General features: G+C 38.5%; 1 protein-coding gene across 1 annotated transcript in view; it reads left to right on the top strand.

Annotated features, from left to right (window-relative positions):
• DDAH1 (dimethylarginine dimethylaminohydrolase 1) overlaps positions 1–27,656 on the top strand; it is a 153,846-nt gene that overhangs the window by 102,649 nt on the left and 23,541 nt on the right. Inside the window, exons 2-4 of the mRNA XM_060090031.1 lie at positions 8,359–8,458; positions 14,398–14,471; positions 15,275–15,394. Coding sequence (XP_059946014.1) covers positions 8,359–8,458; positions 14,398–14,471; positions 15,275–15,394 — 294 coding nt within the window. The remainder of the gene's footprint in view (positions 1–8,358; positions 8,459–14,397; positions 14,472–15,274; positions 15,395–27,656) is intronic.

Raw genomic sequence — 27,656 nt, 5'->3', positions numbered from 1 at the left:
GTCTGTTCATATTTTCTCTTTCTTCCTGGTTAAGTCTTGGAAGGTTATACTTCTCTAAGAATTTGTCCATTTCTTCCAGGTTGTCCATTTTATTGGCATAGAGTTGCTTGTAGTAGTCTCTTGGGATGCTTTGTATTTCTGCGTTGACTGTTGTAAGTTCTCCTTTTTCATTTCTAATTTTATTGATTTCAGTCCTCTCCCTCTTTTTCTTGATGAATCTGGCTAATGGTTTATCAATTTTGTTTATATTCTCAAAGAACCAGCTTTTAGTTTTATTGATCTTTGCTATTGTTTTCTTCATTTCTATTTCATTTATTTCTGCTCTAATCTTCATGATTCCTTTCCTTCTGCTAACTTTGGGTTTTGTTTATTCTTCTTTCTCTAGTTCCTTTAGGTATAAGGTTAGATTTTTTTTTGAGATTCTCCTTGTTTCTTGAGGAAGGCTTGTATAGCTATAAACTTCGCTCTTAGAACTTCATTTGCTGCATCCCATAAGTTTTGGATCATCATCTTTTCATTGTCATTTGTCTCTAGGTATTTTTTGATTTCCTCTTTGATTTCTTCAGTGATCTCTTTGTTATTTAGTAACATACTGTTTCGCCTCCATGTCTTTGTGTTTTTTACGTTTTTTTTCCCTGTAACTGATTTCTAATCTCATAGCACTGTGGTCAGAAAAGATGCTTGATATGATTTCAATTTTCTTAAATTTACTGAGGCTTGATTTGTGTCCCAAGATGTGATCTATCCTGGAGAATGTTCCATGTGCACTTGAGAAGAAAGTGTAATCTGCTGTTTTTGGTTGGAATGTCCTTTAAATATCAATTCAATCTATCTGGTCTATTGTGTCATTTAAAGCTTGGGTTTCCTTATTATTTTCTGTTTGGATGATCTGTCCATTGGTCTATGTGTGGTGTTCAAGTCCCCCACTATTATTGTGTTACTGTCAATTTCCTCTTTTATAGCTGTTAGTAGTTGCCTTATGTATTGAGGTGCTCCTATGTTGGGTGCATATATATTTATAATTGTTATATCTTCCTCTTGGATTGATCCCTTGATCATTGTATAGTGTCCTCTTTGTCTCTTGTAATAGTGTTCATTTTAAAGTCATTTTTGTCTGATATGAGAATTGCTACCCCAGCTTTCTTTTGATTTCCATTTGCATGGAATATCTTTTTCCATCCCCTCACTTTCAGTCTGTATGTGTCCCTAGGTCTGAAGTGGGTCTCTTGTAGACAGTATATATATGGGTCTTGTTTTTGTATCCATTCAACCAGTCTGTGTCTTTTGGTTGGAGCATTTAAGCCATTCACGTTTAAGGTAAGTATCAATATGTATGTTCCTATTACCATTGTCTTAATTGTTTTGGGTTTATTTTTGTAAGTCCTTTCCGTCTCTTGTGTTTCCCACTTAGAGAAGTTCTTTTAGCATTTGTTGTAGAGCTGGTTTGGTGGTGCCAAATTCTCTTAGCTTTTGCTTGTCTGTAAAGCTTTTGATTTCTCCATCAAATCTGAATGAGATCCTTGCTGGGTAGAGTAATCTTGGTTGTAGGTTTTTTTCTTTCATCACTTTAAGTATATCATGCCACTCCCTTCTGGCTTGTAGAGTTTCTGCTGAGAAATCAGCTGTTAACCTTATGGGAGTTCCCTTGTACATTATTTGTCATTTTTCCCTTGCTGCTTTCAATAATTTTCCTTTGTCTTTAATTTTTGCCAATTTGATTACTATATGTCTTGGTGTGTTTCTCCTTGGGTTTATCCTGTTTGGCACTCTCTGTGCTTCCTGGACTTGCGTGGCTATTTCCTTTCCCATGTTAGGGAAATTTTCGACTATAATCTCTTCAAATATTTTCTCAGGTCCTTTCTCTCTCTCTTCTCCTTCTGGGACCCCTGTAATGTGAATGTTGTTCCATTTAATGTTGTCCCAGAGATCTCCTAGGCTGTCTTCATTTCCTTTCATTCTTTTTTCTTTAGTCTGTTCCGCAGCAGTGAATTCCACCATTCTGTGTTCCAGATCACTTATCTGTTCTTCTGCCTCAGTTATTCTGCTATTGATTCCTTCTAGTGTATTTTTCATTTCAGTTATTGTATTGTTCATCTCTGTTTGTTTGTTCTTTAATTCTTCTAGATCTTTGTTAAACATTTCTTGCATCTTCTCGATCTTTGCCTCCATTCTTTTTTTTTTTTTTTTTTTTTTGCATTATGTGGGCCTCTCACTGCTGTGGCCTCTCCCGTTGTGGAGCCCAGGCTCCAGATTCGCAGGCTCAGCACCCATGGCGCACGGTCCCAGCCGCTCAGTGGCATGTGGGATCCTTCCAGACTGGGGCACGAACCTGTGTCCCATGCATCGGCAGGCAGACTCAACCACTGCGCCACCAGGGAAGCCCTGCCTCCATTCTTTTTCCAAGGTCTTGGATCATCTTCTTTATCAGCATTCTGAATTCTTTTTCTGGAAGGTTGCCTATCTCCACTTCATTTCATTGTTTTTCTGGGGTTTTATCTTGTTCCTTCATCTAGTACATAGCGCTCTGTCTTTTCATCTTATCTATCTTTCTGTGAATGTGGTTTTTGTTCCACAGACTGCAGGATTGTAGTTCTTCTTGCTTCTGCTGTCTCCCCTCTGGTGGATGAGTCTGTCTAAGAGGCTTGTGCAAGTTTCCTGATGGGAGGGACTGGTGGTGTGTAGAGCTGGCTGTTGCTTTGGTGGGCAGAGCTCAGTAAAACTTTAATCCGCTTGTCTGCTGATGGGTGGGGCTGTGTTCCCTCCCTGTTGGTTGTTTGGCCTGCGGTGACCCAACACTGGAGCCTACCTGGGCTGTTTGGTGGGGCTAATGGCGGACGCTGGGAGGGCTCATGCCAAGGAGTATTTCCCAGACCTTCTGCTGCCAGTATCCTTGTCCTCACAGTGAGACAGAGCCACCCCCCACCTCTCCAGGAGACCCTCCAACACTAGCAGGTAGGTCTGGTTCAGTCTCCTATGGGGTCACTGCTTCTTGCCCTGGGTCCCAATGAGAACACTACTTTGTGTGTGCCCTCCAAGAGTGGAGTCTCTGTTTCCCCCAGTCCTGTCGAAGTCCTGCAATCAAATCCCACTAGCCTTCAAACTCTGATTCTCTAGGAATTCCTCCTCCCGTTGCTGGACCCCCAGGTTTGGAAGCCTGACGTGGGGCTCAGAACCTTCACTCCAGTGGGTGGACTTCGGTGGTATAAGTGTTCTCCAGTTTGTGAGTCACGCACCCAGAAGTTATGGGATTTGAGTTTACTGTGATTGCACCCCTCCTCCCGTCTCATTGTGGCTTCTCCTTTGTCTTTCGCTGTGTGGTATCTTTTTTGGTGAGTTCCAGTGTCTTTCTGTTGATGATTGTTCAGCAGTTAGTTGTGATTCTGGTGTTCTCACAAGAGGGAGTGAAGCATGTCCTTCTACTCCACCATTTTGAACCAATCTCCTTGAACTTGAAATGTTGACCAAATGAGAAAATACATGTGAAAGCATGATGTGGACATTAAGTATTGTTACAAAATCAGCCAAATGTACTAGTCCAAGTGACCATAGTGACCAAAGATGTACTGATTAACAAAGAACATTAAGGTGGCATAAACAAATGAAAGTTTATGTCTGACCAGGATCAACACAGTGTAATTTAGATGCAAGTTCCAAACCAGATGTGTCATGACATGCTGGAGACATCACATCCACTTCTTGAGTGGCTTCCTCAGCATTATCCACAAGTCATACTTAACATTAAACAGCCAAACACAGTCAGTGACAAGTTGAGAAAATGAAACCATCTCACTACCAGCAAAGCTATGTTGCTGCTTTTCAGCTCTTCAGAGGTAGATCAGAGTATGGATAGGATGACAGGATAATTTTAAAGCTCTTATAATATGATTAGTTAGAAGGGACTCAGAACATCTAACTGGATAGGCATTGAAAACATACTAGTAATAGTGTTGAAAGCACAGCTCCCAACGCAGGGCAGAACTGTGGGTGACTGAGATTTGTCGGCTGTGAACAGGCCAATGCCAAGGGCCTCATTTGCAGTCAGAACATCTGGCAGCCCACTGAGCAGAAGCAGCTAAAGGAAAGTGGCTTGGCAAATGGAGGTGCAGGTTCTTAATGGAGCGCAGCACAGAACTGTTCATCAGGCCCCATGAGCACATTCACAGCATCCAAAGGGAAGATGTGAAGCATTCAAAGTGGATGTTGTTGAAAATATGCAGCAAAATCAACTTTGGATATGGCTAACTGGAAAATATTGGCATCTAAATGAAGAGTATTAAACTAATTATGGTGTATTGCAAACTATTATGGAATATATTCAAGAACTTGCTAATAAAACTGTGAAAGTTTTTTTGTGGGGTTTTTTTTGGTATTTTGTGTTTGGGCGGAATTTTGCAAGAAGAAAAGGAGAGTTGGTATCAAAAGATGTTTTATTTAATGAGGAAAATGGTATGTTTTATTTTTAATTTTAATTTTTTTGAAAGGTAGCCAGAATCCAAAGCACTGAGTTAATTTAGGGAAAATAATAATGATACCAGAAACTACTGGTTTGAACACAATGTGTCAGGTGCTGAACTAGGTGCTTTATATGTATTAGTTTATTTGTTACTCACATAATCCCCATTAGAGAGAAAACATTATCCCACTTGCAGATTAGGAAACTTGGGCTCAGAGAAGTTAACTCATCCCAAGTCATGTTGTTAATAAGTGATAGAGCCTGTATTCAAATCCCCAGTTCTCTCCATTCACCATGAGAACCCAAAAGGAGTGAAATGAGAAGGTAGGATGATGATATAAACATGATAGGACAAATGAGGGAAAAGAAATGAGAGCTGTAAAAGAAAGTAAGAAGAGAGTAGAACAGAAAAGGTGAGAAAAGGAGACCAGGCATTGAGAAGGAGAGGGAATTCTTTAGAGAAGCCCAAGTGTAATGTCTTCAGTAACTGTAATCATTCTGTATCATCTTGGCTGATGCTCTTTTGAGTCCTGTGGGACATCTTACCAGACAGGCCCACTTCCCACCTTGTGTATTACCTCCAGAGGGCTATTTCAAAGCAGAGATTATACAAGAAATCTACCATATAACCTGACAACTTCCAGTAGCTGGAAAGAAATCAGATTGGAATGATTTAAATTTAAATGTGTCCTCAGTGTATGTGCTCTGACTTTACACTGGCTTTGCAGAAAAGACTAATTTTAATTCACTAGAAAGCAGATGGGATCTGTCATGGGGTGGTAAAAAACAAGAGACTCATCCAAATGTAAGAGAAAACAACAGCTTTTCTCCTGTGGGTCAATTTCATAGCACAAGTATTTGTCACTGGGTCCACACAAGCTGGTTTTCATCAAAATAACAAAAGTCATATCTAATGTTCATTGAGCAATTATCATGTGCTAAGTGTTTTACATGTATTTAATGTGCAGGAGGAGCCTAGGAAGTTGGTACTATTATGACTAACCACCCATTTTAAAGATGAGAAAACTGAGGCTCAGAAAGTTAACCAACCTAAGGTCACTTGGCTAATAAGTAGCAGAGTTGTGATTTGAACCCCAGGCCCTGGATCATAACACTACACTATACAGACATTCCCAGGAGTGACTGTGAATGTGTAACCCCAAGAACTCTACATTTTTTAACATTTGTACTCCAGAAAACAAAGAAAGGGGGTGAGGGAAGAAGAAAAGAAAAAGACAATTACCTCAAAAATAGTACCCACTCTAGACATATGGGTTGGAAGCAGCAGGGGTGGCCTGAACCCCCCTATGGCCAGGGAAGGAATCTGTAGCAGAGGGTGGGAGGAGAAAAGATGGGGCAAGAAGAAATGGAAGTACAAAGTTTAAAAAAAAAAAAGAAAAGAAAAAAGAGTGCATGTAGAGTGAAAAGGGAAGGAAGAAGTTCTTGTAAATTTTTTAGAATAGAGTATGAAAATAATATACTTAAGTTTAAATTAAGGTTGTTTCTCTAATTTGCCCTTTTTGTTTCTAATTTCATGGGCTAAAATGACCCATTCAACTCAGCCTTTGGAATTAATAATAGTTGTTCTGACAGTTTCTTTCTACCTTGAGTAATGCTAATTTCCACTCTGCAAGATTACTGTCTCAGTGAAAGGTGGGTGTGTTTTTGGCCTTTTTTTTTTTTTCCTCTTGAGGCTTAATTAAGTCAACATTAACCATAGCCATGTAGCCACAGAATGGGCAGTTTCTTGAAGGCTCATGGTTTGGACATTTTCCAGCAAAAATTACCACTTCTATAATTATATTTAGTGTTCTGTTTACCTGAATAGCTGGCTTGTTATGGAACCGTGTGTCAGGGCAACACTGGGCCTTGTTTACAGCCGACTTTGTCTGCTTCATGGAACCCCTGTGCCAAAGAGTGTGTGGTTCTCAAAGGAGCTGAGCCTCTGGGTTCAGCCTCTCTTGTTTCTTCTTCAGAAATTTCATCGAGGTTAGCATTGCACATCTGATGCCATATGGTCCTTCAATTCTCAAGACTGTTTACTTAATGTTTAAAACATTTTTTAACTTGCCCATACCCTTAACTCTGAAAGTAATAGTATTACCCGTATTTGTGGTATGGACCTATCCTGATGACTTTGTTTGTATAGATGTGACTGAATTTTTTTTTTTTAAGCACGGCCCTTACACAAAAGCCAGTTTTTTCATGTCAGTGCAGCTGTTTTAACTTTTAAGAAACCGCAAGAATTTTATCCCTAAAACATTAATTTGAAAGACATAGGACCTATAAAGAAGTACAATGTTCCTGAAACTGGTATCTGTTAATCTCCCTACTTCTGTTCTCTTTGAACTCTTAATTAAGAGTTGAATAAAGTTCCTGAGCTATTACATATAAACTTTTCATGTTATTGCTGAATTCCTAGTAATCTCTGAAATGTTAACTTATAACGGAAGCAGTAGCATTCATAATAGAAACAAAAGGTAACAGTAGCTCAGTTCTCATGATTTCTCTAAACTCAATGAATTTTCCATGGACACAGAGGCAGATGCTGGAAAGAAGCAGTTGTGTGTTTTCCTGGGTTCACTGTAGCCCAATGAGTCATGGTAGATATTGTTTTCCTTCTTTTTTATGCTCTAGCGACGATTTCACTTCCTGTTACATAGGAAAACCTATTCTACTGTTTAAAAGAGGTCACTAGATGTATTTATTACTTTAAGACCATTTCATCCATGGAAATAATTTTTTATTGTTCTGAGTCACTCTGGTTTGTGGAATTTTTACACGAGTTCCAGGACAAGGATGAGATGATATATTTATTTTATTTTGCATTCTCTTTAATTTTTTTGACTGCATGAATGTCAGGCTTGCTGTCAAAGTACTTCCATGTTTTTATTACTTTAGAAGTTACTCTGCTATATTTATGTCTCCTAAACTCTTCTTTGACGACTTCACTATGTGTACTGGGCATGCTGTATTTTGGCAGAACTTTTACTTTTCCCAGTGTCATGTGATCTGTTGTTTTTCCCTTAGTCCCTGTTCATGTCTTCTCAATGTAGACCTTTACCATGTTAAAAGTTATACAGACCTTCAGAAATATTTAAATTATTTTGTTGAACTGCTGGAAGGATTTCAAAGGGCATTTGTTATGCCTTACATTTTTTTCTTGTATTAATGTAAACCTTACTACAAGTGTTCCCTAGTTCGGCCCAGGATACCTCTGTGCTTTAGACTGTACCCTGGGATCATAGAAAGATCCCGAAATTCATTTTCAGGTATTCTTTGGTTTGATTACAATTATTGTATTTGTTAATCACCTCTAGAGACCTAGGTTAAATTTAAATAACAGTTCAGATTTACAGAGAAGCCTTAGATGTTCTGACATTTTAGAAAATATTTGAATAGAAAACAGTGACTCTCCAATGGGCTGAGATTTCAAGTTACTGGTTATTGTCATTGATATTCCTTCCACATATTACTCTGTGTGTGCAATTCTGACTGAATGACTGACTTAAGACTTAAAATTAAATCTTCTGTTTTTCTGGGATGGGTAAGAAGTTTGGATGTTCTGCCTCCTGCCTCTCGACTCTTGTGCCCTAATTAGTCACACCTTCAACCGTGTCCTCTAAATAGTCAGACTCCGACAGCACGAAAGGAGTATAATATTGACTTGATGTTAGACTAGAAGGAGACAAAATGGACAATTCCTAATAGATAATTTCTTCTCTTGCAAATGATCATGGCTCGTCCAAACTATACTACACACATTCACAAATTCATTAGGGTGTGCATTGTATATGTGTATGTGTGCACATGGGGGCATAATTCAGTGTTCTGAAGTTTTAGATGATTGGCTTTCTTGTTAGAAAATGGTAGAATATTAATCTGAATGATTTTATTTTCAACAGGTTGACATGATGAAAGAAGCATTAGAGAAACTTCAGCTCAACATAGTAGAGATGAAAGATGAAAATGCAACCTTAGATGGTGGAGATGTCTTATTCACAGGTAGGGCTGTACTTACTTTTTCATATCTAAAAATATTTCTAATACCTGGCCTATATCCACTTGTTTAATTATAGTTTATTTTTAATTACCAAAGTAAGAGTAATTTGGAAAATACAGAAAAGCACAAAAGAGAGAAAATTAAAAATGACCTTTCATTCAAAGATAATCATTTCAATATTTGGGTTATTGAATACTTTTTTATTGAATATTAAATTACCTTTAGTACTTTTGTATGCACGTATTTGCATATTTTTACACGTTATCAGTATATACATATCATTTTATAGGTTGTGTCTACTGTGTTCTACAACATTAGTTTATGGGTTGCATAGCTTTGCATTGTGTGACAGGATATCTGGACTGTATTTGAAAAACTCTTAATTCAAGATGTGTCATTTACAAATAACTTTCTTCCCAGATGGCAAGATAGATTTAAATACTTTTCAGTTCAGATTGGCTTGGCTTAATGCCAAATGAATAATAGCAGAACTCAACAAAATGTAAACAGCTGATATTATTATTGATCTAACTGAAATCAGTTTTTATACTGCATATAATATAGCTACTAAAGAAATGGTAATTTTAGCATTTAACCTTTCCAACTCTTTATGATCATATTATTATTGTTTTTGTAAAGTCACGTGCTAAAATCTGGGTCACCAGGTTCATTCTAGTTATATTGATAAACAAGACAATAATAATTTTTAATTGATAATGAGAGTTTATTTTCCCCTACTTGTCAAAGAATAAATACCTGTTTCACAGATGTAGCCCTAACAGCAGAGGCTGGTCCCCAGAGATTTGGAAATGTAGACCCATGTGGCCCACTGAAAGCATGGAGCTTCTTGGAAGTCCAATATTTTAGCTGATGTGAATTTTGTATCGAATCCCATGTATATAGACAAAATATAGCCATCTTCATTTTAATATAAAAATAATGTTTTGTATAACTTACATTTTGAAAAATTAATGTTCCTGGAGGAGGAGTCTTTATCCTGGGACATTTGCATAGTTCCTTGCTTGGTGTCACATACTTGTGGGTGGGGACTGTGTCACCGAGCCCCAGGGGGCGCCATTTTTATCATAGGTTTGTGGAAAGCCTCCCCTGGAGTTGTGCCCTGCACAACCTGTGCCACCACTGTCACAGGCAATGGACCTGCCTCTGGGGTTTGATGTGCACACCCACTGAGCCATAAGAACACAGAACAAGGGGTCAGAGAGACCTACGCTGCATTCTCAGCTCCAGTTGTGTCCAAGCCGACTCAGGCATTCTTTGAATCTGCCTAGTAAGTTCCACTTAGAATATTCTTTGTGTCTCCCATTGATGGCACTTATCATTCTTTTTAGTACCACAGAACAACAGTCTGTTTCTCTTAGAAAACAGGCCTTTGTGAAAAGCTAGATGTGTTACTCACACTTCCTTACAATAAAATTCTTTTTTACCAGAACATAGCTGTATAATAAATAACTTGCTGTGAGCAGGTACTGATGCTATTTGAAGAATGATTTAAAACAAGCTGTATTCACAGCCATTTAGTTATCTCAACAGCTGAGCTGAACAAGATTCCCTAAAATCTTCTCATTGTTTTGGCAAAGTTTAGGAACCTCTTCCATTGGTCAAAGGTCTTTCCACAGCATCTCAAGCCTAATGTTTTTCCCATAACTTCTAATTAGATACTAAGTATTGAGGTTTGCCTTGGACACTATCTGTAAGCTTTGTTTTGGTATTATTCAATACTTAATACCTTAAAAGTATTTTATTGAAAACTGAGATAGTGTTGTGATATTAAGATCTTTGTCTGCTTGGCTTCTCATTCATACCTCATGTGTGGTCCTACCTTCTATTTCCTACTTCTCGATTTTTTCCCTTTTTTAAAATTGTAGTAAAATATATATAACATAAAATTTGCGATTTTAACCATTTTTCAGTGTACAATTTGAGTGGCATTAATTACATTCACAACATTGTACAAACATCACCACTCAATTTTTAGATTACGCAGTTGAGTAAGAACCAAAACCTGGAGCGCTTCCCATACACTCTGTGTCTTCTTCCTTCTGTAATTCAGAGCTTCATTAATAATTGATCAGGAAATGGACAGAAGGAAAGAGGTTTCCAACTCCAGTTCTGCTGGGAAATCTGTCAGTCAAGCAAGCAGCTACTGGTAGAAGTTGTTTCAGTCCTATTTCTCTTAAATAGACAACATCAACTTACCTCTACTTTCATTTATTTATTTTTGTGAAATATGGAGCATATAAAAAAGATTTATAAAATGTTTATGTACAGTTTAAAGACCAATAATAAAAATGATCACCTAAGTACCTAACACCTGGCTTAAGAAATAGAACATTGCCAGGACCATGGAAGCCCCACTCCCAAACTTTCTCTCCTCTCAGCTTGAGGTAGCCTGAATTTTGTGTTAATCACTGTCTTGTCTTTCTTTGAGTTTTACCTCAATATATGCATTCCTAAAATTATATGTTGTTTAGTTTTGCTTTTCTTATGGCTTCTATAATTAGAGTGATACTGTATGAACTCTTGTGTGATATTTCTGCTGTTGATCTAACTTGATCCATGTAGCTGGAGTTCATTCATTTTCACTGCTCTGTGGAATTCCATGGTAAGAATACCGAACGATGTATTTATTCATTTTACTGTTGATGTATGTTTGAGTGCTTTTCAGTTTTTGTCTACTATCTTCAATGCTGCTGTGTACAGTCTTGTGTGTGTCTCTTGGGGACATGTATAAGAGTTTCTCTAAAGTAAACATCTAGAAATGGAATTTCAGATGATGAACTCTTATTCTGATTCAATGATTATGTGATTTTTAAATTTAATCTATTGATGTGGTTAAGTACATTAACTGATTTTCTGATATCAGTGGTCAAAGTTTACATCCCGGGGATGAAATCAAACTTGATCAAGATATATTCTCTTTTTATTAGTGTTGTATTTAGTTTGTATTTAATTGTTTAATTATCTAAACAATTAGATAATTATTTAAGATTTTGTTTCTGTGGCCTATAATTTTTCTTTTTTGTTATCCTTGTCTGGCTTTGGTTGAAGTTATGTTAACCTCATATGAAATGTATTAGGGAATATTTCCTATGTTTCTGTTCTCTAAAATCAGTACAACTTTAATTGTACATTCCTTGAACTTTGGTAGAACTTACCTATAAACAGGCTCTGTGGACCTTGTGCTTTCTTTGTGGGGAGATTTTAAACCAGTTCTGTTTCTGTAATGATTATATGACTATTGAGGTTTTTCTGAGCCAGTTTTGGTGAGTTTTGTTTTCTGAGACTTTATTTATTTTATCTAAGTTTTTTAGATGTTGGCTATAAAGTTATTCATATTCTCTTAATATATGTTTTAAGTTTCACGACAACTACAGCTATGTCCCCTTTTCATTCATAATGTTTATTTGTGCCTTCTATTTCTATTGCCTTCTATTGCCAGAGATCTGTCAATTTCATTAATCTTTTCAAAGAACCAACTTTGGGCTTTATTGAACCCTCTCTCTTATATGTTTCCTTTTCTCTTCCTGTTTCTACCTGTATTTCCTTCCTTCAAATTCCTTTGTTTTTATTGTTCTTTTTTCCTTGAATTTCAAGGTGGAATTTTGTCTCTTTAATTTTCAACCTTTCTTCTTCTTAAAGTAAGCATTTAAGGCTGTAAAGCTTTTCAAGTACAGCTTTAGCTGAATCCTTTGTGTTTTGATATGAATATTTTTGTTATCATTAATTCCAAATATTTTCTGATTTCCATTATGATTTATTCTTTGGCTTATTAGTGGATAATGATGTTTTTTAAAAAACGGAGTAGTCCTATCCAAAAAAAAAAAAAAAATTGAACAAGAATCTAAAGAAGCATCTACATAGACTATTAGTTTGCCAAAAAATGCAAAGGATAAAGGAACAATTTAATGTTAGATGGTACACAAGGAAGCAATCAACCAAATCCAGACTGTAGGAAAGTCAGTAGGAAAAATGACCTGATATTTCCTATGAAAGAATGAGGTAAGGAAGGAAAAAAAAAAAAAAGAGGGTGAATTGATATAGAAGAAAATGACATAAGAGACATAACACCAAAAAAAATCCTTTTTAATATTTTGATTCCAGTACTTCAGTTGTTTTTATCAGGAAAGCCATTTAAGGGATATAGCCCACCATACTGCTAGAAACAGAAGTCCAACTTAAACTTATTTTTTAAAGAGATAAGCAGTTTGCGTTTCTTTGTACGTTCCTATCTCATCTTAGTCTTTTAAAATGGAAATAATGTGTAAATGCATTTAAATTTGCTTAATGCATTAAATGTTTTTCTTAAAAATGTAAATCTAATTTATAAATCTATATTTATCTTAAGAGAATTAAGGAAATTTGATTTTTTTTAAATTTCAACTGACTTTTTAAATAAAGTGAGTAATACTTTTGTTAAGTAAAGAATCTTTCTCTTACTTAAGTTTTGATTTGTATGTAGTGAGTTTTCTTAAGGGACAACACAATCATACCATTACCGAAAACACTGTCAACTTGCCGTCAACAATTCCTGTGTCTGCTAACAGCATAAGCCAATGGAATTTATCATAACATCATTTGACCTATGTCTTTTACCCCTTTTATAAGGACACCACCAAGATAAAACTCGTAATAGCTATAAAGTCTATCAAGCAATTCTTTCTACATGGCTACACTTCTTGTATTTGTTCTGAGGCAAAATATATACTGATTTCTCTTGGAATGTTTTTTCCACATTTCATGTCGAATTCTTTTCCAGAGAATTAAGGGAGGATAAGAATTCCTACATTTATATATTGCCTAACTCTATCTACTATAATTGTTTTTTTTTTTTTTTTTTTTTTTTTTTTTGCTGTACGCGGGCCTCTCACTGTTGTGGCCTCCCCCATTGCGGAGCACAGGCTCCGGACGCACAGGCCCAGCGGCCATGGCTCACGGGCCCAGCCTCTCCGCGGCATGTGGGATCTTCCCAGACCGGGGCACGAACCCGTATCCCCTGCATCGGCAGGCGGACTCTCAACCACTGCGCCACCAGGGAAGCCCTATAATTGTTTTTTTGCCTGTAACTAGGAGACCATTTTTACTTAATGTTTTGCCTTCTGAGAAGAAAAATTGTAGAATTTCAGAAAAGCCAAATAAGTAGAAAGTTTCATTCTTCTAAACTTTAGTGCTTTGTAGATAGGCACTGTGTACATCAACCTTTGATGGTTGATTTGAAATAAATGGGTGTATTGTTTTAAAAACAGCTGTTAGAGCTCAGACCTGAAGACCAGTCAGCACTAAACTCACTTTACCCAGATGGTTTCTTCAGCCCTTACATCAACATTATAGAAAAAGGTATTTGAGCTGATCAAGACTGTCTATTATTGTACTTTTAGGGAAAAAAAGGAAGCTCTGCTAACTTGTCATTGCTATTACTTAATTTCTGATTACAGGTTATTAATGTGTTTAATTCTATGGTTTCCTAAATAAAAACTTTATTCTCTTATTGTGGTAAAATATACATAACATAAAATTTACCATTTAACCACTTTTAAATGTACAGTTCAGGGTTATTAACTACATTCACGTTGTGCAACTATCACCACCATCCATCTCCAGCACTTTTCTGCCTTCCCAAAATGAAACGTCATACCCATTAAACACTGACTCTCCATTTCCCCCCTCCCTCCTCCCCTGCATCAGCCCCTGGCAATCACCATTCTACTTTCTGCCTCTATGAATTTGAAAAAGTTTATTTTTAAAGGCAATAATTTGAAAGCAGATTTGTGTAAAGAGAGCAGGGATCAGAGTACAGTTGGAGCTGCCCTCTACAGTAGGAAAGAACTGTGTGATGCTTTAAGGTCTTCATTTATAGATAGAGAAATCGTACACCATCTCTGTGGTACCACCCACTGACTGTGTTCCCTGACATATATTACAGGCAGAGAGTTTTTTGTGGGCCTTTCCAAAAGGACAAATCAACGAGGTGCTGAAATCTTGGCTGATACTTTTAAGGTAGGTAAAGGATAATTTATGCCTGGCACAGAGTAACTACCTAATAAATATTCATAGACCCATTGAATCAATATGTCATGAATAATGGTATTTATATGTCACAGGCTTTGAAAAATAATTCCTAATATTTGTATGCTTGCTAGAAGTTTTAGAAGCTAGAACTTAATAAATAGGCTTCATGGGACTCCCACAGCAGCAACAGACAAAGTTATCATGGACATCTGTTTTCTCCCAGTGTATAATCATACAACCATCTGGCAGATGTTTCTGGCACAATCAATAACTTAAAAAAAAAATCTGGAGTCCCAATTGCCTCTAACATGAAATGTGGATTTTTCAGATTGGAATCAAAGATCACCTGTACTTGGGTGCCTACTGTGTGCTGGAAACTCTGCTAGGCATTGCACATACATCCTCCCAAGGTCCCTTTATTCTATTGATCATTAGCAGATTGGCTCACCAGACTGCTTAGGAAGGGATGTAATCCCCAAAAAGCTCTGTTCCCCATGACGATGTGAGGCTCTTGTTTACACAGGATATTCATCCTTCCAGAGTAGCCCACTACATAGGTCAGCCAGTGAAGCTGTTGACGCAGTCACACATCAGGAAGGGGGCTTTGCACTTTCTTTTTAGAAGCGATCTTCATTTAACTGGCAATACCCAAACTTGTGGGTCCCAGTTTTCCTTCCAGATGTTCAGGGACCCTGGCAGCCTCCAGAAGAGCAAGAATGTTTTGAGCAGATTTGAATGTGTTTTAGAATTATTCTGAAATGACAAATGACTTGTTTCTATTATATGCATAGGACTATGCGGTCTCCACAGTCCCAGTGGTCGAAGCTTTGCACTTGAAGAGTTTCTGCAGCATGGCTGGGCCTAACCTAATCGCAATTGGATCCAGTGAATCTGCACAGAAGGCTCTCAAGGTAAATATAAAACTTTGCTCTTTCTAAATGCAGTAGGTGGTGCCTGCCACATGGTTTTTCTAATTCTGTCTACTGGGTGGACAGCAAGCAAGGGTGGCAGGGAGAGGACAGGCTGGTACTTGAGCTTTCTGTGATGTACATTGTCATGACCGCACATTTATCAGGAACTGGGAACACCTAATAAGTACTCTTCCTGGGAAGTACACTTATAGGAGGAGCTCTTCACTGGTGAACCATTCTTACTTACACACCAGGTTTCCTGGAAAGGCCATGATTCCGAAAAATAAATGCCAAACTCATCACAGTTATCTCTTCTGGGAAAAAGAAAGGCATCTCACCAGTAGAGCTCTTTGTAATGTTTTATCTAAGTCAGGTAGTTGGTACACATTGGATCATTACATTATTCTTATCCTTTTGTATTTCTGAACTATTTCAAAATAATCTTTTAGAAAGACATGATTCAGAAGTACCTAAAAATCTTAACTTCTTCATTTGCATTGGAATACTTAAATTTTAGGAAAGGAAATTTTCTTATTTCACAGATAGGAAAGGAAAGTCCAGAAAAATTACAACTTGCCTTGGGTCACATAGCTAGATTGAGAGTGGAAGTCACTGATAGTGAAGAAGACCTTCCATCGTTACAGTGCTTTACAGTCCAAAGGCACATTTCATCTCTGTAACTAACAACCTGGGAGATTATCTGGATACTTCATAAGGGCAAAAAGCATGTCTGTTTTGCTCACCATGTGCGCCTTTGTGCTTGGCCCATGGTGGTCCTTAAATAAAGAGAATGATGTATAAATGAATGCGGGAGGTGGTTTTATCTCTATTTTGCAGTTAAGAACTAGATCAAGTGGCTCGCCCCAGATCGCAAGACTAATACTAAATGGTGGGCTGGGACTACTTTTTGCCCCCTCCTCTCAGGTGGTCCTGCACTACACATGACTTATTAGAGGACCAAGACAGTAACTCTTCTTAGTCAAAGAGAGGAAGTCTGTGTGCCCCAAGGTATACAATTTATTTGTTTGCCCTATCAGGTCTTTACTCTTCTGCCTCAGTGCTAGACTTGGTATGGTTTGTCTGGGAAGCAATCATTGCCTCCCACTTGCTGACTTTCCCCTTTGCATTATCTGCAACTTCTTCAGTCAGTTCACTTGGCCTTTCTTCCTTTTCTCAAACTGTATCTCTGATTGTATTTCTAGGACCTTTAACAATTGTTGAACAATCTACCTCAGAATTTGAATTTGGGCCTTTTTCTGTTGCCTTTAGAGAATGTCTTTTGTTCTGTTTCAGCTGGAAGGCTATGTCAACTTTCTGCATATAAAAAAAAAATGGTGTCTTGAAGGAAAACCTCTGATGAATGGTGTTACTTAGAGGATCTAGAAAGATTATATTTCTCCTCAGGGACTAGCTATGGTTTCCCTCCATGGCAGCTGGGTTGGTCTGCACATGTCTGAAATTGATTACAAGAGAAGGAAAAGGCTGAAGTTGGTCTGTACTGTGTCTTTGTATGAATTAGCAGAAAGAACCTCTCTGGGTAGACAAACTAGAAAAAGTAGCCCCATCTGCCATTTTGGGTAAACTAGGTCCCTAACTCAAATAGCTTGGTCTCTAACCAATAGGTCCCTAATACAAATTGGTCCCTAACTTAAATAATCTGGAGAAACTAACATATAACAAACTAAGAGATAATACAATATGGTTAACTAGCACTTATGAAATAGCCCTAACTATTATTCAGAGAAGAGGAAACTCTTGCGATTTAGATATTCAGAGAAAACTTCATGAAGAAAATGTGGCTAGATGTGGGTCTTGAAGGATTTATCAGGGTGGGATTCAGTGAGAGAGTGTTACAGGTGGGGACATGGAATAAGCAAAATCTAAGCAAAATATATTCATGAGATGTGGGCAAACTAGCCCAACTAATGAAGAGTTTTCTTGTGGGCTCCCAGATAGCTGGATGGGGCAGGTGACGTCTAAAGAGGTTGGGACGTAAAAGTGAGCAAGAGATGAGTTTATCTCCATGAAGTAGGAGTCTGGGTACCCATAGGCTCTGAGAAGAAGAGGCTGTATTGCTACAGAGGTGTTGGACCATCATTCCTTTTGAAAAAAAAAATGGAGAGGGAAGACCCTGCAATCAGAAAAGAGGACCACTGATGACCTGAAAAAAGAAAGCCAAGCCCCAAGTCCCATTATGTGCCTTGGCAACTCACTCACATTTCTCCCTTAATCTTTCCTTTCCCATTGTCAAGTCCTCTAAGACCACATCTTTTAAGGGCATCCTATGAGGATTTTATAGTCCTCCTTCCTTTAAAGTTCATTTGAGTTAGTGTTAATAGTGATGTTCACTCTGTACTTGAAACCTTCTGTGTCAGAAGCTATAAATAATCCTCACTGACTAGAAAGACATTTTTGGAGATTGAATTTTCCATCAGCAAATGTGCTTCATAAACTATGGGCCTGTGGAGTTGGCAAATGACCACCTGCCATGTTCCTCGCATCTAAAAGGTTCTCTTCCCTTGTAGCGAAAGCAGAAGAGCAAAGCAAACTGAAGAATAATGAAATCTCCATGAGGGCATGTTCTCAGGTCAGAAATAGGTGGGTTGGTGAAATTCAGATTTAGTGAATTGAACTGCTTGTTTATTTGAGAACAGTTTGGGCTCCTGCATTAAAACAATCAGTAAAATTGATAGTGGGTAAGTCCTACTACTAATTTGGACATATAAATACTGATATAGACAGGCAGGAAGACAAATGGACAGAGACAAATACATCATTTACAAGTAATGAAAGCGTATTTTCTCCATTTCGCAAGTGAAAATACTGAGAACAGATGAAATAAGGCGTTTTGAATAAGATCTCATGGTTCCAGAATCAGATTTCCTGGACCCTGATTCTCCTCTCCCCAGTTGCCCGCCCTACTCCATATCCATTCTTTTTCTGTTGGAAAGCCTTTCTAATTATTTTGCCATGGATTGGTTCTAGCTAATCTCCCTCTTTATCCTCCCCTCTCTCCAACTATTCCCCTCTTCCCATTTTTTGCTGTTATCAGGATCTGACCTATTTCAGGGAAGATATGAGTTTGGTCTCAGATATCTGTTTTTCCTTTGCAAATCTTGATGTCTCGGTCTTGTCTCTGTAGAGAAACCCCTGGCCACTTGGGCCTTTCTTCAAAGGGCATAGCATTTAGACAGAGGTGAATTGTGCCTTCCTGTGCCACACACTGAAAGCCTGATTGCGTCCCACATTTGTCACTGCTTGCTGAGTACTTGCTTCCTTCAGGGTCTGTAAAACTACTTCTTGCATATTCATGCAAAACTGAGAGCCCAAGGGTTTCTGGGTAGTCTTATTGCATTTGAAACACTTTGTAATGGGTTGCAATCTATTCTTGGTAATGAAGTGGGTTCTTATGGAGATAGTCATCATGCCGGTCTCGGTTGTAGTAAATTTAATAGTGTATGCATTATATATTTAAATGAAATAATCCATCTAGCAATTCTCTGCTAAAAAGCCCAGAATGCAGAGTACATTTAATACACACTTAACACAGAGATTATCTAATACAGGGAAGGAAGAAAGGAGGACCTATTATTACCATATTTTACTGTTGATATGACCAAAGTACTGGAGATTAGGTTGATTTGAAATTACTAAAGATATTTGATACCAAGTCTTACCCTACAAATACTATTATCTAAGCAAAATTAGCCTTTAGGGCAATCTGCCCTTGCTATAGTTTTTCTCCTACAGTTTTCATCATTGCCTTCGTGCCCCTGGGCAATCACTACCTTCATCCTGCTCCTCTAGCTATAAAAGAAAATACTATGAGAGTAATTAATTCGTGTGTAGGCAGTAGATCTACTAGTACTCTTCCAGGAGGAATGTCTGTCTTCTCAAAAAGATGAGAACTCCAGTTGCCATCCAGCTGGAACTACTTCTCACAAACATAATTTGAGCAACAGAAGCCAACCTCCAAAAAGTACATATTATATTATCTCATTCACTTAAAGTTAAACAAGAGATAAAACTACTCTATGCTGTTAGCAGTCAGAATAGTAGTTACTTTAAAAAGAAGGAGGGAGGGCTTCCCTGGTGGCGAAGTGGTTGAGAGTCCGCCTGCCGATGCAGAGGACGTGGGTTCGTGCCCTGGTCCGGGAAGATCCCACATGCCACGGAGCAGCTGGGCCCGTGAGCCATGGCCGCTGAGCCTGCGCGTCTGGAGCCTGTGCTCCGCAATGGGAGAAGCCACAACAGTGAGAGGCCCGCGTACCGCAAAAAAAAAAAAAAAAAAAAAAGAGGGAGGGAGTCATGGTGTGAAGGGCCATCTTGTATGTTACACTTTAATTTTTAAATTTTAATAAAAATACATATATTGTTGAAAGTGGGCTGTGATTAACTTACAGAAATAATTCTCCAGTAGCTGGGTCTAAGTCTCAAATCCCTGCTTTATCGCCTATATAATGCCTGTCTTGTCCACAGACTAGCCTGGTGTGTTTTTTTTTTTAACTAAGGAAAAAAAGACAAACTTGGTACCTCCTGACCAATCTCTCCCCGTTTCCCCTTGGCTGCCGGTCTTTGTAAACCTTAAATATATACAATTTTTAATTGTCCTTTATACGTCAGTAAAGTTGGGGAGGAAAAAAGACATAATAAAGAGTAGATTTGCACCACATCTCACCTGTTCTTTTTCCAGATCTGTGACAAAATTAACTTGCTTTCCAGAAACCTGGATTAATGACATGCTCTCTGTCACGGAAGGACAGATCGTAATTCTTGCCCTCAGGAGGGACTCACAGTAATGATTTTTAACTCAGTCTCCTTGGTAGCATTCAGCCTTCCAGCTAACTGGGGAGGGAAGAGAAAGGAAGGAAGGAAGGACAAAGGGAGGGAGTGAGGGAGAGAAGGAAAGGAGGTTGGGAAGAGTGACACTTAGCTAAAACTTTCCTGAAACTAATCAGATGAGGAAGCTGCTGCTCTACCCAAGCTTGGAGCTCCAGGAACTTGTGGTACTGACATGTTGTGGCGGGGGGGGGGGGGGGGGCGGGGAGTCGGGTGAATCATCTGCTGACTGGGAGGTAAGAGGCGCATCCCCACCTTCCTAACCTAACCCCACACAGGAGACCAGGTATTTTCTCCATAGGGCATCTGCAGTTTTATTTAGTGGCCTTTCTTTTATTAATAATTTTATTCTTTTGTATCACAGTGAATTATTGTTTAAGAAGACTTTTAATAGAAGTACGAAAAGGATGTGGTAAGAAAAGAATTATGAGATCACTCCATTTTTTGTGCCTTTGTCATATAAATGGAGCTGAAATATAGTACATGGAATTCCAGTATGCTTGTAATTTTAAATTAAAATGATCATAATGCATTTGGATGGAAATGTCTTTAAGTTTTTTATCTACTTCCTGAAATAACGAATTACATTTGTGAGATTCCTTAAATGAGGACATAGGCTGCTTGCTTTAAGCTAATTTAAATGGCATAGGATGCAGCGTGTTTTTCTTTTGAATGACTAACTGTATAATAGAGGTCACTCAGTACTTCTTCTCGTTTTGACTCAGCTTCAGCATTGATTTTATGTCCAAAAATGTCCATGTTATTTTATAGGTGGTCATATAAAACATGAAGATGGAAAAACCCTTGATTTGTTTGGATTTTGTATGTTTTTTTAATCGCCTGGAATTTCCTTTAATGACAACTGGAACAGCAAGAGCAAAAACCAAAAGACAGAATGAGAGGTAACTAGTATCAACAGGGTGATTGAAATGGAAAAATAAAGACTTTGCATTTTCATTTGTTGCCACAGGGAATTACAGTCTGTAGCCACAAGATTTCCCGCTTTGGGTCTATACTATGAAGGGCAAATTGACAATCCATTGCAGGTTTAATTTAGTCTCAGTATCAGGTTGTCTGTTCCAGTTGTATTCAACAGATCCACAAGACAATATTTAAAAAAAAATAATAATCTACCATGCCTGAATTAAGAAATTAAAACACAAAAATCAAATAGACTCTGAGTTTGTAACAACTGTTTATGCTCCTTTTCCTGGCAGCAGCTGCCTTATCTGATAATATTCCCAGAGCTGTATGCCAACAAGGCTGGCAAGACCAAATAAAATGCTTTGGCATGATAGGGCAATAAATAATCTGAAGCTGTGAGACCAAAACAGCCTTGCTGATTATCAGCAGTAATTCCCAAGGCAGGAAGAAGGCAAAATTAGCCAAGTAGGAGAAAGGGATTAATAATTTATTTTCTCTTGAAAAAAAATTATTATTTCAAGAAAATGTCAAAGAAAAAAAAAGGAAGAAATTATATTTAAAGCACTGTTAATTCCATCCATTATATTATGGACATCAAAAAGTTTTCAACAGACTCTATGGGATGTCATTGCAGGAGCTCAAGCATCTTGTTAGGTGGTTGAGCAAATGGGCTTTTAAGGGGTATGTCAATCCAAGACTCTTGCTTACTAAAGAAAAAGCCTCTGAGTGACCTTAAATTAGTGGTTCCCGGTGAGAGATGTGGATTAAAATCTCCTCAAGAACTTTCTGAAAACACACTGCCCTGGGCCTATCTCAGAAAATTCTGATGCTCTGGGTCGGGTATCCAGCCCAGGCATCAGCATTTTTTTTAATTTATTTTATTGAAGTATAGTTGATTTACAATCTTTTGTTATTTCTGCTGTACAGCAAAGTGATTCAGTTATACATATATATATATACATGCACATTCTTTTTCATATTCTTTTCCATTATGATTTATCACAGGCTATTGAATATAGATCCCTGTGCAAGATGGTAGGACCTTGTTGTTTATCCATTCTATATGTAATAGTTTGCATCTGCTATTCCCAAACTCCCAATCCTTCTCTCCCCCACCCGCTCCCCGTTGGCAACCACACGTCTGTCCTCTACCAAGCATCTGTACTTTTAAAAGCACCACAGGTGATTCTGGTGCACAGACTAAGTTGAAAGCCATTGCCTTTAAGGATTCCTACAACTTCCAAAAGCACCTAGCTTAGGATCCTGAATAATGTGCACCACAAGAAACAATCACTATGTCTATAATAGAGGTACAAAAGAACATCTTCCAAACAGCAGTAAAAGTTAGAGAAAGTATCCAAATTAAAAACCATTGAAAGTTAGAAACTCCTTACTCTTTTGCTGCCTAGAGTTCAACATTGTATAGCTTAAAATACAATACCTAACTGGTTAGTAACTTGAATGGCATCACTCAATCCATTTGGTATGCTAAAATTTTTTTTTTTTTTTTTTTTTTTTTTTTGCGGTACATGGGCCTCTCACTGTTGTGGCCTCTCCCATTGCGGAGCACAGGCTCCGGACGCGCATGCTCAGCGGCCATGGCTCATGGGCCCAGCTGCTCCGCGGCATGTGGGATCCTTCCGGACCGGGGCACGAACCCACGTCCCTGCATTGGCAGGCGGACTCTCAACCACTGCGCCACCAGGGAAGCCCTAAAATTTTTTATTAAAGTATTCTGAGTTATCCAAGAAACAAGAAATATCTCAAATAAACAACCTAACCTTACACCTAAAGGAACTAGAGAAAGAAGGACAAACAAAACCCAAACTTAGGGGCTTCCCTGGTGGCGCAGTGGTTGGGAGTCTGCCTGCCGATGCAGGGAGCACGGGTTTGTGCCCCGGTCCGGGAGGATCCCACGTGCCGTGGAGCGGCTGGACCCGTGAGCCATGGCCGCTGAGCCTGCGCATCCGGAGCCTGTGCTCCGCGGCAGGAGAGGCCACGGCAGTGAGGGGCCCGCGTACCGCAAAAAAAAATTTTTTTAAATAAAAAAAATTAAAAAACCCCAAACTTAGTAGAAGGAAAGAAATCATAAAGATAAGAGCAGAAATAGGGGCTTCCGTGGTGGCGCAGTGGTTGAGAGTCTGCCTGCTGATGCAGGGCACGTGGGTTTGTGCCCCAGTCCGGGAGGATCCCGCGTGCTGGGGAGCGGCTGGGCCCGTGAGCCCAGGCCGCTGGGCCTGCGCGTCTGGAGCCTGTGCTCCACAACGGGAGAGGCCACGACAGTGAGAGGCCCATGTACCGCAAAAAAAAAAAAAAAAAAAAAAAAAAAAAAAAAAAGCAGAAATAAATGAAATAGAAAGAAAGAAAACAATAGCAAAGATCACTAAAACTAAAAGCTGGTCCTTTGAGAAGATAAGCAAAATTGATAAACCTTTAGCCAGACTAATCAAGAAAAAGAGGGAGAGGACTCAAATCAATAAAATTAGAAATGAAAAAGGAGACGTTACAACAGACACCTCAGAAATACAAAGCATCCTAAGACTACTACAAGCAACTCTATGCCAATAAAATGGACAACCTGGAAGAAATGGACAAATTCTTAGAGAGGTATAACCTTCCAAGATTGAACCAGGAAAAAATAGAAAATATGAACAGACAAATCACCAGTAGTGAAATTGAAACTGTGATTGAAAATCTTCCAACAAGCATAAGTCCAGGACCAGATGGCTTCACAGGTGAATTCTATCAAACATTTAGAGAAGAGCTAACGCCCATCTATCTTGAACTCTTCTAAAAAATTGCAGAGGAAGGAACACTCCCAAACTCATTCTACGAGGCCACCATCACCCTGATACCAAAACCAGATAGATTCTACAAAAAAAGAAAATTACAGACCAATATCACTCATGAATATAGATGCAAAAGCCCTCAACAAAATACTAGGCAGCCGAATCCAACAGCACATTAAAAGGATCATACACCATGATCAAGTGGGATTTATCCCAGGGATGCAAGGATTCTTCAATATACACAAATCAATCAATGTGATACACCATATTAAGAAATTGAAGAATAAAAACCATATGATCATCTCAGTGGATGCAGAAAAAGCTTTTGACAAAATTCAACACCCATTTATGATAAAAACTCTCCAGAAAGTGGGTGTAGAGGGAACCTACCTCAGCATAATAAAGGCCATATATGACAAACCCACAGCAAACATCATTCTCGATGGTGAAAAGCTGAAAACATTTCCTCTCAGATCAGGAACAAAACAAGGATGTCCACTCTCACCACTGTTACTCAACATAGTTTTGGAAGCTCAGGTCACGGCAATCAGAGAAGAAAAAGAAATAAAAGGAATACAAATTGGAAAAGAAGAAGTAAAAGTGTCACTGTTTTGCAGATGACATACTATACATAGAGAATCCTAAAGAGGCCACCAGAAAACTACTAGAGCTAATCAATGAATTTGGTAAAGTTGAAGGATACAAACTTATTTCACAGAAATCTCTTGCATTCCTAGACACTAACAACAAAAGATCAGAAAGAGAAATTAAGGAAACTCCCATTCACCATTGCAACAAAAAGAATAAAATACCTAGGAATAAACCTACCTAAGGATGTCAAAGACCTGTACTCAGAAAACTGTAAGACACTGATGAAAGAAATCAAAGATGACACAAGCAGATGGAGAGACATACCATGTTCCTGGATTGGAAGAATCAATATTATGAAAGTGACTATACCACCCAAAGCAATCTACAAATTCAATGCAATCCCTATCAAATTACCAATGGCATTTTTTACAGAACTAGAACAAAAAATCTTAAAATTTGTATGGAGACACTAAAGACCCCGAATAGCCAAAGCAGTCTTGAGGGGAAAAAAGGGAGCTGGAGGAATCAGACTCCCTGACTTCAGACTATACTACAAAGCTACAGTAATCAAGACAATATGGTAATTGCACAAAAACAGAAATACAGATCAATGGAACAAGATAGAAAGCCCAGAGATAAACCCACACACCTATAGTCAACTAATCTATGGCAAAGGAGGCAAGGATATATAATGGAGAAAAGACAGTGTCTTCAATAAGTGGTGCTGCATAAACTGGACAGCTACATGTAAAAGAATAAAATTAGAACACTCCCTAACATCACACACAAAAATAAACTCAAAATGGATTTGAGACCTAAATGTAAGACCGGACACTATAAAACTCTTAGAGGAAAACATAGGAAGAACACTCTTTGACATAAATCATAGCAAGATCTTTTTTGATCCACCTCCTAGAGTAATGGAAATAAAAACAAAAATAAACAAATGGGACCCAATGAAACTTAAAAGCTTTTGCACAGCAAAGGAAACCATAAACAAGATGAAAAGACAGCCCTGAGAATAGGAGAAAATATTTGCAAATGAATCAACAGACAAAGGATTAATCTCCAAAATATATAAACAGCTTATGTAGCTCAATATTTAAAAAAAAACAACAACAACCCAATCCAAAAATGGGTAGAAGACCTAAATAGACATTTCTCCAAAGAAGACATACAGATGGCCAAGAGGCTCATGAAAAGCTGCTCAACATCACTAATTATTAGAGAAATGCAAATCAAAACTACAATGAGGTGTCACCTCACACCAGTTAGAATGGGCATCATCAGAAAATCTACAAGCAACAAATGTTGGAGAGGGTGTGGAGAAAAGGGAACCCTCTTGCACTGTTGGTGAGAATGTAAACTGATACAGCCACTATGGAGAACAGTATGGAGGTTCCTTAAAAAACTAAAGATAGAATTACCATATGACCCAGCAATCCCACTATTGGGCATATACCCAGAGAAAACCATAATTCAAAAAGACACATGCACCCCAATGTTCATTGCAGCACTATTTACAATACCCAGGTCATGGAAGCAACCTAAATGCCCATTGACAGATGAATGGATAAAGAAGATGTGGTACATATATACAATGGCGTATTACTCAGCCTTAAAAAGGAACGAAATTGGGTCATTTGTAGAGACGTGGATGGACCTAGAGACTGTCATACAGAGTGAAGTAAGTCAGAAAGAGAAAAACAAGTATCATATATTAACGCATATATTTGGAACCTAGAAAAATGGTACAGATGAACCGGTTTGCAAGGCAGAAATAGAGACACAGTTGAAGAGAACAAATATATGGGCACAAAGCAGGGAAAGCGGCAGTGGGGGTGGTGGTGGTGGGATGAATTGGGAGATTGGGATTGACATGTATACATTAATATGTATAAAATGGATAACAAATAAGAATCTGCTGCATAAAAAAATAAGTAAAATAAAATTCAAAAAAATATTCTGAGTTATCAAAAATCACTAATTTTATCATTTTCTGAGAATAGGAAATTTGCATTTGGCTCATGTTTCCATACCCCCTCCCCCAACACATACACACCGAAAAATCTAACAGGACATGATCTTGATGTACAGAGATTTGTGTCAAAGAGAAAAAAAAAGGTTAAACTTCATACTGATATTAGAGAACTTACTTTTCAAAATAATCATATGTTGATTCTACTAAAGAAGCATGGCTGTCAAAAGGGCCAAAATGGATTTGAGGGCAAAGCAGAGAACTTAGAATCCAAATTCACAGGTTGTCCTTCTGGCTCTGCCTCCAGCTGTCCCTGTGTGACCCCTGTCTCTTGTACTCAGTCTTGTCCTGAAAAAACAAAGTTGAAACAGCCTCTCTAGGGAATGAGAGCCTCGTTCCTCCCCGTTGGAAATTTCATGACGGGCAGTCAAGGTGAAGGACTGTGTCTCAGACTTGGCAAAAAGTAGCAACCATTTAATTATAAAGCGCCCAGTGATATAGATAGTTCCAAAGTGGGTTCACTGTAGACTCTTGACCACTGTGACATCGTCCTTTCAGTGGCTGTAAGTGATAGAAGACTTGTGCTTAGCTGAGTTTTTCATGCCTGCTTAAGGATAGAAAAGCTCAGAAGACTCCATCCTAGTTCCATTTTTATTTGAGGAGGCTTCAATTGCGTATATAACTATTAAATTGGATATCTGACAAAACATCATATCCTAATTCATACATAAAAATCTGATAGAAAAAAAAAAGTAGGGTTTCCAAAACCTTTTATTGCTGTCTCTTCTGCAAAAAAGGCTTTTCAAAAGGTGATTGAAAAGAGAGGACAGGGCTTCCCTGGTGGCGCAGTGGTTGAGAGTCCGCCTGCCGATGCAGGGGACGCGGTTTCGTGCTCGGGTCCGGGAGGATCCCACATGCAGTGGAGCGGCTGGGCCCGTGAGCCATGGCCGCTGAGCCTGCGCGTCCGGAGCCTGTGCTCTGCAACGGGAGAGGCCACAACGGTGAGAGGCGCGCGTACCGCAAAAAAAAAAAAAAAAAGAGAGAGCACACCTGAGTTTGAAGCTCGGGCTTCTTGAGCATCATACAGCAATTTATTGAGCAGCAACTATGAAAGATAGTGTCTCACACACGGGGACACTGA

Source organism: Mesoplodon densirostris, chromosome 2 (genome assembly GCF_025265405.1).
Source record: "Mesoplodon densirostris isolate mMesDen1 chromosome 2, mMesDen1 primary haplotype, whole genome shotgun sequence".
NCBI classification, from domain to species: domain Eukaryota; kingdom Metazoa; phylum Chordata; class Mammalia; order Artiodactyla; family Ziphiidae; genus Mesoplodon; species Mesoplodon densirostris.
The sequence above is the reverse complement of the archived record's forward strand: the minus strand, read 5'-3'. Positions and strand labels throughout refer to the sequence as shown.